General features: G+C 49.4%; 1 protein-coding gene across 1 annotated transcript in view; it reads left to right on the top strand.

Annotated features, from left to right (window-relative positions):
- Positions 1-16,050, top strand: part of PMFBP1 (polyamine modulated factor 1 binding protein 1) — an 86,188-nt gene that overhangs the window by 46,118 nt on the left and 24,020 nt on the right. Inside the window, exons 18-29 of the mRNA XM_089672436.1 lie at positions 783-950; positions 1,103-1,186; positions 2,507-2,674; positions 2,905-3,126; positions 5,192-5,422; positions 7,545-7,775; positions 10,086-10,208; positions 10,295-10,421; positions 10,501-10,658; positions 11,668-11,914; positions 14,390-14,579; positions 14,654-14,807. Of these exons, the coding sequence (XP_089528562.1) occupies positions 783-950; positions 1,103-1,186; positions 2,507-2,674; positions 2,905-3,126; positions 5,192-5,422; positions 7,545-7,775; positions 10,086-10,208; positions 10,295-10,421; positions 10,501-10,658; positions 11,668-11,914; positions 14,390-14,579; positions 14,654-14,807 (2,103 nt within the window). The remainder of the gene's footprint in view (positions 1-782; positions 951-1,102; positions 1,187-2,506; positions 2,675-2,904; positions 3,127-5,191; positions 5,423-7,544; positions 7,776-10,085; positions 10,209-10,294; positions 10,422-10,500; positions 10,659-11,667; positions 11,915-14,389; positions 14,580-14,653; positions 14,808-16,050) is intronic.

Genomic DNA, 16,050 nt, shown 5'->3' with positions numbered 1-16,050 from the left:
GTTTAGGGTCATGTGACGCGTCGTCACGGCGGTCACATGATCAGGAAAGGTCCCGATCGAAAGAGGAGATCGGGACCGTGAGTATCAGACATGTGTGCTGGGAGCGCGCAGGGCGCGCACTCTCGGCACATATGTCCTTTTGTAATAGAACACAAATGTGCGGCCGCTTGGTGTCTAGGCCCAGACGCCGGGAGGCCGTACATTTGCATTCGGCCGGCGTGAAGAGGTTAAAGTGGAACTACACGGCATCTGAGCACCACAAACCAAAAACGCAATATAATTCATTGTTAATATTCAAAGCAAACTCACCCGTCCATCCATTCCTCTGTGCTTTATTTTGCTGAGAAATCATTTTGAAAAGCACCCCCTGGCATTTCTGGCTGTGGCCATCTTGAGTAAGGGCAGATGATTCATGAATCATTTACTTCCTGAAATCCATCTGCCCTCAGCTCAGGCCTAAGCTGAGTCGAGAACCCTCCCTCCCCTCCTGAAGACTCCTGGGATGTATGACATCATTTGCCTAGGCATGGAAACCTGGAAGTAACTGAGGAAATGTAAAAAAAGTTTAAAACAGGTGAATATAATATCCTTTCCTATCTATTTACTAATGTTGGCAGCCTAAGGATTCAAAATAGTTCACTTTGATTGAGAGAGGGAAGTTCTGCCTTCATGTTTATGGGCTCATTGACTCATTGAATGGTCGTTGACTTCCATGAAGAAGGGCAGAGATGGGGAACTGACATGTAGCTGATCATTCACATACATTTCTTTCTTCCTAACAGCTGGGTCAGTGTGAATCAATGGTGGAACAGCAGAGGCAGGAATTAGCGGCTGTGACCGAGGAGCAGAAATCCGGGGAGAAGGAGAGATCTCAGCTCACCAGCACAGTGGAGAGACTGGAGCGAGATCTGGGCATCGTCCATGAGAAGCACAAAGCTGCCCAGAAGGAGGTGATAGGAGACCTGATTGTTTCATATTGTAGCTCCATCTTTATGTATTCCAGCAGTGTCTGTCCATCTCTATCACAGCTACTTGTTCCATTCTATCAGTTCTGTATGCAGCCAAAACCTCATAGTAACTCTGTACCTATCATAAAACTCAGGTCTCAAGCAGGGATCAGACAATACTGAACATCCGGACAGACCTCACTGCCAGAGAACAAGAGCTGCAGCAAACGAGGAGTGAGGTATGAACTGGGGCCCGGGGGACGCGCTGTCCTTATCAATAAGAGTGATATGTAATGAACCTGGTATATACGGAAAAAAATGTTTGTTTTAAAGTGCTACTAAACCCAGGACCCCGCATTCATTATATCTGGTCTCCCCGGACCCCGCATTCACTATATCTGGTCTCCCCGGACCCCGCATTTACTATAGCCGGTCTCTCCGGACCCCGCATTCACTATATCTGGTCTCCCCGGACCCTGCATTTGCTATATCCGGTCTCCCCGGACCCCGCATTCGCTATATCCGCTCTCCCCGGACCCCACATTCACTATATCCGCTCTCCCCGGACCCCGCATTCACTATATCCGCTCTCCCCGGACCCCGCATTCACTATATCCGCTCTCCCCGGACTCCGCATTCACTATATCCGCTCTCCCCAGACCCCGCATTCACTATATCCGCTCTCCCCGGACCCCACATTCACTATACCCGCTCTCCCCGGACCCTGCATTCACTATATCCGCTCTCCACGGACCCCGCATTCACTATATCCGCTCTCCCCGGACCCCGCATTCACTATATCCGCTCTCCCCGGACCCTGCATTCACTATATCCGCTCTCCCTGGACCCCGCATTCACTATATCCGCTCTCCCGGACCCCGCATTCACTATATCCGCTCTCCCCGGACCCTGCATTCACTATATCCGCTCTCCCCGGACCCCGCATTCACTATATCCGCTCTCCCCGGACCCCGCATTCACTATATCCGCTCTCCCCAGACCCCGCATTCACTATATCCGCTCTCCCCGGACCCCGCATTCACTATATCCGCTCTCCCCGGACCCCGCATTCACTATATCCGCTCTCCCCGGACCCCGCATTCACTATATCTGGTCTCATACTGGGAACTTCGGCTGCGTTTTCAGAAGAAATGCAGGGACTTCTTCCCTACGGGGCACGGGAGTCCATTCAAATGAATGGGCTCTCGTGCCCGCGCAAAACGCGGCCCGCAGGAACGCACATATGTGAACCGGGGCTTAATCCTTAAGACCTTCTTAGGGCCCCAAATACGACTTCAGATATTTCCAAACTTCTTGTAACCACAGTAAGCCAACCTTTACAACAATGTTCACAAGGCCCTTGTGTGCCACACTGCAAGGAAGCAACATTTTATATGTTTGACAGCTTTAAAAAAATAATAGCAGCATAAAACAGGTAAATTTTAACATAATTAAATTATAAATGGTTTGTTGGCATAGCAGTTATACATTTATTGTTATTTAGTGAAAGTAGAGTTTGACTTTCACCAGTAAAAATATGTTTTGGACATATTCTGCAGCTCGCCGAACGTGAGGAGGAGCTGAGTAATACTCGTTCTAAGCTGAAGAACCTCCAGAGCGATGTACACAGCCTCCAAGAGATCTGCTCAGAGCGACAAAATACCGCCATTGAAAGCGAAGCCATCATACAGAGACTTCAACAGGAAAGAGAGGACAGTATAGGAGAGGTAAGATGGGGACAGAGAACACGAAGGTTTGCCGTAGGGTACAGAGCACATCACAGCAAGGCCAATTTAAAGCTGAAAGTAAATCGCCGATCACAACTCCTCCCGCATTCCTAGTAGGAGAGCTGGAATCTCCTCTTTGGACATGCAGCATGTCTCTTTTTGTGGTTCAGTATCTTTGTTTTTTTAAGATTCTTCGTACCAAATGACAGGCTTTGATTACATTTTCACAGATGCAGAGGCTGCAGCAGCAACTTTCGTCTTTGAAGCAGACACACCAGATAGACACGGAGCGGATGAGGAGTGACACCGTGCGGCTCCAGGAGAAGCTGGAGTCCATTACCAGGAGGAACGAGGAGCAGGAGCTGGAACTGCAGCACTGCAGAGTGAAAATGGAGAGACTGGTTCAGGACCTGACCCTGGCACAACATCTACAGCTGCAGCTAGAGGAGCAGGTAAAATACTGCGATATCTCCCGATTCAAGAAACTCTTTGGAACCCCAGATGCCCACACAGATGTGAGGAGCACAGACAGAAGGCTGGCTAAGCCAGGGCTCAACAAATCCCAGGTGCCAAGTCATAATGGCAACTAGAAATTTCATCCAGAGCTTTTGTCAGCCCATTCCTGTCGGGGGCTGTACTGTGTGCTCTCTCTGCTTTCGCCGCCGAGAGCCCTTGCTATCATTGGTTGTTAGGACCACCGATGTCCTAGCAACCAATGATGCTTTAAATGGCTCTAAAGGCTCAAGGTTTTTTAGCTTCATGGATGCTATGCATGAAGGTAAAAAAACCTGTGTGCACCAGCCCCCCCAATACTCACCTAAGCCCCCTCTCAATCCAGCTATCCTGGGACTCCCTCTTCTCATTGGCTGAGACAGAAGTGGGAGACATTGGCTCTCACTGCTGTCAATCAAAGCTGGTGAGCCAATGAGAAGCGAGAGGGAGCAGGGCCGAGCTGCGGCTCCGTGTGTGAATGGACACACGGAGCAGCGGGTGCCCCCATAGCAAGCTGCTTGCTGTGGGGGCACCCCACAGGAAGGAGGGGCCAGGAATGCCTGCAGAGAGCCCAAGAAAAGGAGGACCCATGCTGCTCTGTGCAAAACCAACGCACACAGCAGGTAAGTATAGACATGTTTGATATTTTTTCTTTAAAAAAAAATAAACCTTTAGAATCACTTTTAGCCTGTGTGGTGCACACATGGGATTCCTGTTGGCCGCCATGTACCTGGAGACCAAGAGAGAGTGCAGAGGAAGGCAAAATGTATGTCAGATGATGCTAAACAAAGTAACATTTATCATACTCCAGAAAACATGGATTGACCACCTACTGCACCATAAGTAAAATCCTGTATGTGAGTGCACTAGGAGTCGCAGCCCACATAGTACCTACCAACCTTCAATAAATATTATGGATTTCACTCATTAATATCAATATCCATCTTCGAGAAGGCGACAAGTGGGAGGAATAATTAGAATTTATCCACCAGGACCATGTTTTTTAGATTGTTTTTTGGGCAGCCTCTGTGTTTATATGTTAACGCCTCTCTTAACATAAAATTGAGCGCATCCCGCCACTGGTCAATGTAGGAAGTTTGGATGAGATCCATTTGTGGAGAAGGAGTTTTCGAGCTGTATAGAAGGACCTTATCCATAATAAATGCATATCAATGGGAAGTACCTCCTCTGAGATGATGCTCAAGAGGGCAGTTTTGGGGTCCAACCATACCTGAGTTGAGCAGAGTAAATTAAAGCGGAGCTCCACCCAAAAGGGGAAGTTCCACTTTAAGGACTGCTCGCCCGCTCCCCATTAAGGTTTGGCACCTTTCGGGGGGGAAGGGGGAGCGGGTACCCGAATTTGACAGGTACCCGATCTCACTTCCAGTCCGATCGCCTAGACGATCGGAAATGGTAGGTGTCCTCCCTCCCTCCCTGCAGTCTTTTGGGACACGTGACAGGTCCCAGAAGACTATGGAGCCATTCATGAAGCGCAGCACTACTCGCGCATGCGCAGTGGGTACCCGGCTGTGAAGCCGCAAGCTGTCACAGCCGGGTGCCCACACTGAAGATGCCGGCCTCCTGGAATACAGGACAGCCGGTGAAACGAGCTGCGGGGGACACACCGAGGGACAGGTAAGTGGCTGTTTTTTAAAAGTTAACCGATACATTTTTTTGTAGCGGCTGACTTTTATTTTTTGACAGGGAGAGTGGAACTCCACTTTAAGGGTTTCACATATGGATGCCCAATAGCGGTGGAGCTATCTCAAGCACTTTATTAGAGGAAAAAAGGTGAAAAATAAATATACTCACAAGACCGGTGTGAATGAAAGCATTATATAACCCCAGAAACCAGATGAAGGTCCATCCTAGAACCCCTCAGGTTCATGTGGGTGATAGTACCAACTGACGCGTTTTGGGGGACGTGCCCCCTTCTTCAGAGCAAAGAGGGCATGTGGACCTTAAGATTCGAAGCAAGCCCTCCACAAATTTCTCAATCCTCACTGCTTTCCCCCTTTGTCCCAGGTGTCACATCGAGATGATGAGCTGCGTCAGCGGGACGATGAGTTGCAGAAGCTGCAGTCACGGCTGTGGGAGGCCGAGGAGAGAGCGGTCAGTGCAGAGAGTCAATGTAACTCCTCAAACAGCAGCATGGAGCTGTACCGCAGCAAGTACCAGGCCTGTGTGAGCCGATCGGGAGAGCTGGAAGCCAATCTGAGACAGATGGAGGATGAAGTGCGGGACATGAAACACGAGGTGTGTGTTTACCCTCACATAGGTGATGCTATTTGGGATATGTGTATCCTCCATTATTCCTCAGCTCTGTGCAGTGTACACATGTAGCCCTTTTATATAGGAAACCTCAAGGCACACGGAGCAGTTTGAATCTATTATCAGTTTGGAGAGGAATAAGAGAGGCTTTCTTTGGGCAGTTGCACTTTACTCTTTGCCTTACTGACCTGTGACAGCTAGCTTTTGTTTGGATCAGAACTGCTTCTGTCCCCGTAAGAGTCAAAGAGAAACACAAAAGGCATGTAAATGAACATGATAGCAGCCATGGAAAACTCAAGGACCAGTTGTGTGAGCAGCCGCTTTATGTACTAAAGTAACTATAGCCTTTCATTCAAAGAAATGAGCTGCAGCATTTAATTAAAAGTACATATGCACATTACTCCTTGTCCCCAAGCAAAGTGCCACCCGTTGAGCTCGTTAGTGAAGTCCACCCAACACCACTTCCTGTAATAGTGTGGCAACAATTCTGCACTGTTCCTGAGTTCAGAGCAGTGTTGCCACTCTCATGTAGGCTGTGCCTGTTTGCACTACTGTGGGTTAAAAAAAAATGCTGGGGGTTGTGGCTATCAGGATTGTCAGCGCTGATTCACAAGCCTGTAGTTTGTCAATCAGCAGCTGGTCACACATCATCTTATCCACTGCTTTCTGGATTGAATGCACTTCCTCTGTTGCTGAAAACCTCCCACTTTGAGCTGCAGTGTCTGGGGAGGGGAACATGTGAGACACCAATGAAGGAGGATTTGGCTTACTCAGAGGAGGTAAAAGAAGTTTTTTGTTTATTTTATGAGGCTTGTGCATTGCATAGTAACTGGATTTGGTGCATATCTAGACTGTCATACAGGAAACTTTAGTTGTACTTTAAGGCTCTCTGCTGACCCCTCCTTTGCTCTATGTATGATCAAAAATGCAGACTATAAACAAGCCTTGGGGTGCCTTGAGGTTCCTTCAGGGGTGCCTTGGCAAAATGTCTACAAATTGCTCAAAACCTGTATACAAGCCAGTGGGTGGAACAAGCCGGCCTTTTAGTTACACAAAGCCCCAGGTTTTCATTGTGCACCATTACGACCTTCTAGCCTCCAGCGTCCTCAAAACCAATAACGTCATCAGTTGATAAGGAGGATGTCGGTTGCCTGCACAACATCCTTGTTTGACCCTCCACTGCCCCTCTGCGTCAGCGCTGGGGTCACATCAGCTCAGTGATGGAGAAAAAATGAGAGAGAAGAGAAACATTGGAATACTAGTCAGTACCAGTGTGTAAATGTGTATTTGCTTTCGAAGAATAAATCACCTCTAATGTTGGGTGTCCTAAGTGTGTGGATGTCACTGCGTTATATAAAACTATTAGAATAGTTTTTTAAATTTTAGAATGGGGTGCCTCTGGTCTGTCCATAATTTTAGAGGGTTCCTCTGGACTGTCCATAATTTTAGAGGGTTCCTCTGGACTGTCCATAATTTTAGAGGGTTCCTTGGGACTGTCCATAATTTTAGAGGGTTCCTTGGGACTGTCCATAATTTTAGAGGGTGCCTCTGGACTATCCATAATTTTAGAGGGTGCCTCTGGACTGTCCATAATTTTAGAGGGTTCCTCTGGACTGTCCATAATTTTAGAGGGTTCCTCGGGACTGTCCATAATTTTAGAGGGTGCCTCAGGACTGTTCATAATTTTAAAGGGTGCCTCTGGACTGTCCATAATTTTAGAGGGTTCCTCAGGACTGTCCATAATTTTAGAGGGTTCCTCAGGACTGTCCATAATTTTAGAGGGTGCCTTTGGACTGTCCATAATTTTAGAGGGTTCCTCTGGACTGTCCATAATTTTAGAGGGTGCCTCTGGACTGTCCATCATTTTAGAGGGTGCCTCTGGACTGTCCATCATTTTAGAGGGTGCCTCTGGACTGTCCATCATTTTAGAGGGTTCCTCTGGACTGTCCGTAGTTTTAGTGGGTGCCTCTGGACTGTCCATCATTTTAGAAGGTGCCTTGACTGAAAAAAAGGTTGAGAAACACTGCTATACACTAATAACAGACAGCAGAGCAGGCACAGGGCAATTATTCATCACTTGCACTCTTCGCTTTGCAATTTTTCTCAGGTGTCTGAGCGGGATTCCCGACTGTCTGCCCTACGCGGGGAACTCCTAGTTCTGCAGCAAGAGCTGGAGGGGAAATGTACAGAACTGGAGGGCTGCGAGGAAGCCATTGATCAGCTGACCCATGAACTTCAGGCAACACAGGCAGACCTGATTTCTAGCCGGGAACAGGCACAACAGAGCGAAGAGATCCTGCAGTCTGTGCGAGAACATGCGGCACAACTGCAGAGTCAGGTCAGTGCACACAGGTTCTATGTCATTCTTGGACTGGCAGATACAGACAATAGTATACCAATTGTATGTATGTATGCCTATGTATATAGATCTATATGTATATATAAATGTGTGTGTGTATTATATATATATATGTGCCACTTGGCTCTGAGGAAGAGGTTCTGGCTTGAAAACGCATCATTTATTTGGAGGCCTACAGTCACCCAACAGCCACCATCTAGGGAGATTGGACCATGCTGTCTTTTTTATGATGTGCCTTTGATTTTATTCTTTTGTGAGTATACTACTTTTTATTCAATAAGTCTCATTTTTAGAAGGTAATGAACTAGGCACGTGCACCCTCAGTTTGTTTCTTTGCACATAAAGAATGGCGGGTCCAGGGAGAGCGGATATAGTGAATGCAGGATCCAGGGAGAGCAGATATAGTGAATGCCGGGTCCGGGGAGAGCGGATATAGTGAATTCAGGGTCCGGGGAGAGCGGATATAGTGAATGCAGGGCCCGGGGAGAGCGGATAGAGTAAATGCGGGGTCCGGGGAGAGCGGATATAGTGAACGCAGGGTCCGGGGAGAGCGGATATAGTGAACGCAGGGTCCGGGGAGAGCGGATATAGTGAACGCAGGGTCCGGGGAGAGCGGATATAGTGAATGCGGGGTCCGGGGAGAGCGGATATAGTGAACGCGGGGTCCGGGGAGAGCGGATATAGTGAACGCGGGGTCCGGGGAGAGCGGATATAGTGAATGCGGGGTCCGGGGAGAGCGGATATAGTGAATGCGGGGTCCGGGGAGAGCGGATATAGTGAATGCGGGGTCCGGGGAGAGCGGATATAGTGAATGCGGGGTCCGGGGAGAGCGGATATAGTGAATGCGGGGTCCGGGGAGAGCGGATATAGTGAATGCGGGGTCCGGGGAGAGCGGATATAGTGAATGCGGGGTCCGGGGAGAGCGGATATAGTGAATGCGGGGTCCGGGGAGAGCGGATTTAGTGAATGCGGGGTCCGGGGAGAGCGGATTTAGTGAATGCGGGGTCCGGGGAGAGCGGATATAGTGAATGCGGGGTCCGGGGAGAGCGGATATAGTGAATGCGGGGTCCGGGGAGAGCGGATTTAGTGAATGCGGGGTCCGGGGAGAGCGGATATAGTGAATGCGGGGTCCGGGGAGAGCGGATATAGTGAATGCGGGGTCCGGGGAGAGCGGATATAGTGAATGCGGGGTCCGGGGGGAGCGGATATAGTGAATGCGGGGTCCGGGGAGAGCGGATATAGTGAATGCGGGGTCCGGGGAGAGCGGATATAGTGAATGCGGGGTCCGGGGAGAGCGGATATAGTGAATGCGGGGTCCGGGGGGAGCGGATATAGTGAATGCGGGGTCCGGGGAGAGCGGATATAGTGAATGCGGGGTCCGGGGAGAGCGGATATAGTGAATGCGGGGTCCGGGGAGAACGGATATAGTGAATGCGGGGTCCGGGGGGAGCGGATATAGTGAATGCGGGGTCCGGGGAGAGCGGATATAGTGAATGCGGGGTCCGGGGAGAGTGGATATAGTGAATGCGGGGTCCGGGGAGAGCGGATATAGTGAATGCGGGGTCCGGGGAGAGCGGATATAGTGAATGCGGGGTCCGGGGAGAGCGGATATAGTGAATGCGGGGTCCGGGGAGAGCGGATTTAGTGAATGCGGGGTCCGGGGAGAGCGGATATAGTGAATGCGGGGTCCGGGGAGAGCGGATATAGTGAATGCGGGGTCCGGGGAGAGCGGATATAGTGAATGCGGGGTCCGGGGGGAGCGGATATAGTGAATGCGGGGTCCGGGGAGAGCGGATATAGTGCATGCGGTGTCCGGGGAGAGCGGATATAGTGAATGCGGGGTCCGGGGAGAGCGGATATAGTGAATGCGGGGTCCGGGGAGAACGGATTTAGTGAATGCAAGGTCCGGGGAGATTGGTCCTCCGCTCCCCATTAAGCGGGGGGGAGCAGGTACCCGAAATTGACAGGTACCCACTACTCGCGCAATCGCAGTGGGTACCCGGCTGTGAAGCCGCAAGCTGTCACAGCCGGGTGCCCACACTGAAGATGCCAGCGTCTGGAATACAGGACGGCCAGTGAAACAGGCTGCGGTGGGGCAACCCGGGATCGTGGGACAGGTAAGTGGCTGTTTTTTAAAAGTCAGCAGCTACAGTTTTTGTAGCTGCTGACTTTTATTTTGTTACAGAGTGAGTGGAACTCCGCTTTAAATGGACATTTTAATGGGACGATTCTCGAGTTTTAACATGAGGTAGAAATATCCCTTTCTGACATGACTTTCTGCTGTGGCAGGTGGTGGAGTTTGAGGAAGACCTTGTGAGGTTGCAGACAGACTTCTCATCCTATAAAGCCACCCATAGATACAGTGACAACAGCTACGCGGACATGGAAAGGCTCGTGCGCCAGCTAACACAGGTTAGTGGGTAGGCTGCGGGAGGGCTGACTGCTTCCTACAAGTGCCCATTGCATCCCATGTGCAGTAACCCTGGCCCTGTGTTCAGGAACTGAAGCTGTCAGAGGAGGAGGTGCAGAGACAGAGGCAGGAGACGGAGCGGAGCCAGGCTCTCCTGATGGAAGTCAAACTGGATCTAACTAAGGAAAGAGAGCAGAGAAACGGCACTGTAAAAGGTAACCTTAGGACACCCGCTGTATAAATATGGATCGCGCTGAGAGTGTTGGGAGTCCTGACAGTATAATCTTTGCCCAGATGTGGAGCGGCTGCAGCTGGAGGTCTCTTCTTTAAGGAGAAACACAGAAACCCAAGTTCAAGAGCACAAGCGACTTGTGTCCGAGCAACAGCAGCAGATCCAGAAACTTCAGGAGGAACTGAAAGAGAGCAACAAGCTGACCAACCACAAAGAGCAGGTAGGAAGCCCAGTCTGCAGGGCCGCTGATAAGGTGGGTAGCCCCAGTCCTCCTGTATGGGACCCAGGCCAGTAGGGGGGGGGGGGCCCATGCAGCAGAAGAATCGGATATGGGTAGGAGAGGGGGTGATCAGTGAAGCAGGGGGGCAGTTAGAGGAAATGATCCCCTGGGTGCCTCTCCCTGCAGCAGCTAAAAGCTGCCTTCTCTTTCGGCTTTCAGCTGCTGCAGGGAGAGACACACAGGGGATTGGTTCCTGTAATTAACCCCTCCCACCACATATCACCTTCCCTTTCCAGGATTCGATTTCACCTGCTGACCACTAATAATGATATTCTTAATGAAAATATAATTTTAATTTTTTTTGGGGGGAGGGGGTACTATCAGGCTGTAAGGGGACCTGTAATTTTTAACAGCCCTGCCAGTAGAGGCAGACACTAGAGAACAGGTTGTCCATACAGCTAACTGTACTAGTACATAGTATAGTGCCCAAACAGGATAGGTACCTAGTAACCCCCTTCGTGATTTCTAATGCACTTAAAGCAGAACTCCAGCCAAATTTTTTTCTTTTTGCCTGTGCAGAGAGGCTGTGCCCTCATTGCACTGGTTAAGTGTTCATTTTGTTCTGGGGAGAGGACAGAGGAGATAAACTTACCTGACCTGCGGATCCTCCCCTCACCCCTTCGGCTCCTGCCCCCCCTCGCGGTCCTGTGGTCTCGAAAATGAGCTTTTCCTAACGTCAGTATGCTCCATAGACGGGAACAGTCCACCGCTTGACCATGGGGGGAGCACGGTTTTCTGGAGGATCGGCGGGTCAGGAGAGTATGAGCTTTGTGCTCACTGCTAGAAAAAACAAGCAGCTGACCCATGCAACTCAAATTCCTCTAATAACATTGTTTTATTACTTTTAAACATTGTAGTTGAAAAGAGCAAATCGAAGAGAGAAAGGAAGGTTTGGTGTGTCAAACAGTCCTCTACATGTATGTAAATTTACATTCCACACGTCCTTTAGGCAATCCATAAGCGTGACACTCTCCTGCGTCAGTCTGAAGCCGATCTTCTTCAAGCTCGCAGCACCCTGAAATCACTAAATCAAGAGATCGAGCGCCACCAGGAGTCTATCCGGGGAATGGAGAGGAGATCGCAGAGTACACAGAGGGAGTGTGAGCAGAGAGACAGGGAGAACACCGCCCTGAGGACAGAAATACAGGTGCTAAAGAAGGAGCTGCAAGAAACCTACAAACTCCACCAGGAGGCAGGTAAGTCCTCACCAGGAGTGCAGATATCTGTGCAACAGCAGCCCCCCTGATGACTGGTGTCAGAATATTTATGTAGCAACAAGAGGGGTGGAGGAAGTAAAGATTCACAGAACAAATGAAGCAGGGTGATCCTTGCACTGCAGGTCCTCAGGTACAACTTGCTCTCCAGCAAGGAGAACGGGGAGCAGCATAGTTGTGACATCACCAAATCATGAGACTATCCGTCAGAGGCAGCAGTATTTTAGATGATCTTACACTGCAGATATGGAGCCATGAGTCTATAGGCACAGGAGTGCTTCGGCACCTCCACATACCAGGAAGCGTACTGATAAATTATTAGGAGGAACACAAGACAGTAGGTAGATGTTTCAGGCTGCCGCTTAGACATACGTACCTTTTTTTAATTATTTCTTAAAACATAGCAAATCTTCAATACTTGAGGTCAGATGCACATATCTACATATCTTGGTAGTGATTTACCTTCCATGAAATCTGTAGTGACATTCATACTTTTTTGATCACCCTCGTCCAGCTGTACTATGTGGCTACATTTCATAAGAGGTGACTTCAATAGCCCACAGTTCTTTTAGACTGCATGTCACTGGCCCTGCCTGTACATTTAGCTAACCCATAGTGCTCTAATAATCCTTTGTTATGTATTAAATGTTTATGTGTAAAAAAAACAGATGCAAAACGTTTAAACCTAAAGTGTAAATATATTTCTTAGCCCCTGATATGTAAAATAAAAAGAGGTCAATTTTGCTCCAGTACTCACTTTCAATGCAGAGCTGTACTCACAGTGCTTTTTTATGCAGCTATAAGTCCTCTGTCTTTGGGTTTGACTGACAGCCGGCATCTTTCCTCCAATGTCCTGTGAGCCCAGATTGTCTGCACACTCCATAAAATGGCCGCTCCCACAGTCTATAACTGGCCTTCACAGCAAGGAGCACATGGAGGGGCGACGCATGTCAAACAATAAAAGAGAAAAGTTCCCGGCTCAACCCGATATTCTGTAGTCCTAGCTCTCTAAGATTAAGAGCCCCCATAATAGAGGCACATGTATTTAATGGATAGACCTGAGGGAGCCCACCCCTCCTTAAAGGTACAGGAGCGCACTGGACACCCAGCATGTATCACAATGGCAGCTAATGTGTCCAGTGCGCCCCCTCACCAACAATTCAGCAGTACAAAAAATGGCCACTGCCCCAGTCTATAACTGGCCTTCACAGCAAGGAGCACATGGAGGGGCGACGCATGTCAAACAATAAAAGAGAAAAGTTCCCGGCTCAACTTGCCAACCGGCCTGCAAACAAACTGAATTAACCTGTCTAACAGTATGCGTTAAAAACAGGGCTTTAGTTAGCACACATTTGCAAATACATGCGTAAGCTGCAGAGCCTCGTCAGGGCACCCCGATATTCTGTAGTCCTAACTCCCTAATATTAAGAGCCCCCATAATAGAGGCACATGTATTTAATTGATAGACCAAGGGCAGGTGGACCTGAAGGAGCCCACCCCTCCTTAAAGGTACAGGAGCGCACTGGACACCCAGCATGTAGCACAATGGTAGCTAAGGTGTCCAGTGCACCCCCTCATCAACAATTCAACAGTGCAAAAAATGGCCGCTGCCCCAGTATGTGTTAAAAACGGGTTTAGTTTTGTTGTTTCTCTGCATACTTCCCCTGGGGGGAGGTCACCATGCTGGCCTGGGCTCAGAGTACTGTGGCAGTGAATGGCGCTCTCACACCATCACATGAGTGAAGTTCTGGGATGCAGTAAAAAAAAACGCCAACCTCCCGAGGGGAGAAGGACCCGTTCCATCACCAGAAAACTCTTGGAAAAGTCCTGCTTTAACAGAAAAAAAAGGAAATAAACCTAACCCAAAACTATTATATGTAGAGGGGTCCCACTCTAGATAAACATCCAAGGGTCCCGTGACTCCCACTGTTGGGTGCAGGCGAAAAAAGAGCTTGTCACGGCTCAGCTAGAGTATAGGATCAGTAGATAGAGCTTCAGCCTGGCTCCTTCCAGGCCATGCCCCCGATGTGTTTTGCCCCGTCCACAGGATAAAGAGGACCTCTATGACGAAGCCTAGACGGCGGGGTGAAGTGCGTCGTGGGGCATGGCCTGGATGGAGCCGCGCTGAAGTCGTATGTCCTGATCCTATACTCTAGCTGAGCTGGTGTGCAGCCTGACTTTTTCTTTCTAAGACCAAAACCATCCATAGTTTCTCTTTAACCTGCACAGTATACAAGGATCCGTTGCCGTGCCTATTATACCCTCATTTGCCTTCAACTTTGTGGGGTTTTTTTTCCATTGGATTTCCATACTCTGTTATGATGTTATGACCTATATTGATCCTAGTGTGTTTGAGTATAGAAGGGACAATGGACTGTGGGCCCCTGAGGGGTACAGGAGCCAACGTGAATGGTGCTGTGTGTAATCTGTATTATCTATGCATGCTTTTGCAACCAGTGCAGACGTTGGCGGGACAGGAGGAGAAAACTCTTCTGGTGGAGAGCGCCCTCCAAAGCACTCAGGAGCAGCTGAGTGATCGCGTAGCCGAGGTGGTGAGACAGGAGCAACATGTACGCAAGTTGGAAAGCGAGATGCGTTCACTGAGGGAGCGAGTGATTGCCAGTGAAGAGGAGCTGGAACAGTGCAGGTATTGTACTTCTGTGTCACCTGCCGAATTCCACGTTTTGTCCCTTCTCAACTTAATCTCACGTGTGTGAATAGGACACTGGTGGAACGCCTGAAACTGGAACTGAACGAGGCGAAAAAGAGGCACCAGACATCGTCCCAGGAAGCCCTGAGATTGCAGCATTCACTGAGCAAACTACAGCTGGAGCAGACCAGCGACCAGGAGCAACGCATAGCTCTGCAGCAACAGGTAATGCAGTGTAGTAAGGTGCAGGGGCGGACTGACCATTCAAGCACTCAGCACTGCCCGAGGGCCCGGGGTCAGTAGGGGGCCCCATGAGATGCCCCTGGTACCTTTCATAGGCTTTTTTGGGTGTGGTTTGAGTGTGGGCGAGGACACAGGGGCCCCATGATCCCCTATTGCCCAGGGACCCCATGAGTTGTCAGTCCACCCCTGGTAAGGTGTACCCGCAGATATCACTTCTCATCAGGGGCGGACTGACCATTTGGAAACTCGGGCACTGCCCGAGGGCCCGGGGTCAGTAGGGGGCCCCATGAGATGCCCCTGGTACCTTTTTCATAGGCTTTTTTGCGTTTGGGCAAAGACACAGGGGCCCCATGATCCACTATTGAGGGCCCGGGGTCAGTAGGGAGCCCCATGAGATGCCCCCGGTACCTTTTTCATAGGCTTTTTGAGTTTGGGCAAGGACACAGGGGCCCCATGATCCCCTATTGCCCGGGGGCCCCATGAGTTGTCAGTCCGCCCCTGCTTCTCATCCAACTTCTCCCACAATTTTGTCTCAAAGAATGCCGTCATATACAGTGGCTAAATGGTTCGCACTTCCGCCTGGCAGTACTAGGGTTGCTGGTTCAAATCCCAACCACGGCACCACCTGCTTGGAGTTTGCATGTTCTCCCTGTGCCTGCGTGCGTTTCCTCCGGGTACTCCGGTTTCCTCCCACACTCCAAAGACATGCTGGTAGGTGAATTGGCTCCTGTCTAAATTGTCCCTAGTATGTGTATGTATGAATGTGAGTTAGGGACCTTAGATTGTACACCCCTCGGGGGCGGGGACTGATGTGAATGTACAATATATATGTAAAGCGCTGCGTAAATTGGCGGCGCTATAGAAGTACCTGAAATAAAGAAATAAAAATAAATATACAGGAAATGTGCGGGTGTTTTGTGCACAATCATATGGTTCTATTGAAAAGGAGAAATACATACTCACCAGCCACTTTGTTAGGTACACCTCTTCAATTGTTTGGCAACACAAACTGCTAAGCGCGTGCGCGCGCATGTGTGTGTATGTATGTATGTGTATATATATATATATATATATATACATATATAGTAGTGGTTTGACAGGGCCACTGTACATTATGACACTTGTGTCTTGCAAAATTAAAAAAAAATGAAATAAATAAAAAGTGAAATCTTGTGAGCTGCTATGTAAAGGGTAATTGGTACTAAGTGCTAATTGTGAATCGGCT

Source organism: Staurois parvus, unplaced genomic scaffold (genome assembly GCF_062004578.1).
Source record: "Staurois parvus isolate SC_StPar_1 unplaced genomic scaffold, SC_StPar_1.0 ptg000127l, whole genome shotgun sequence".
Lineage (NCBI taxonomy): Eukaryota > Metazoa > Chordata > Amphibia > Anura > Ranidae > Staurois > Staurois parvus.
Note: the sequence above shows the minus strand (reverse complement) of the source record. Positions and strands in the feature narration are given on the sequence as shown.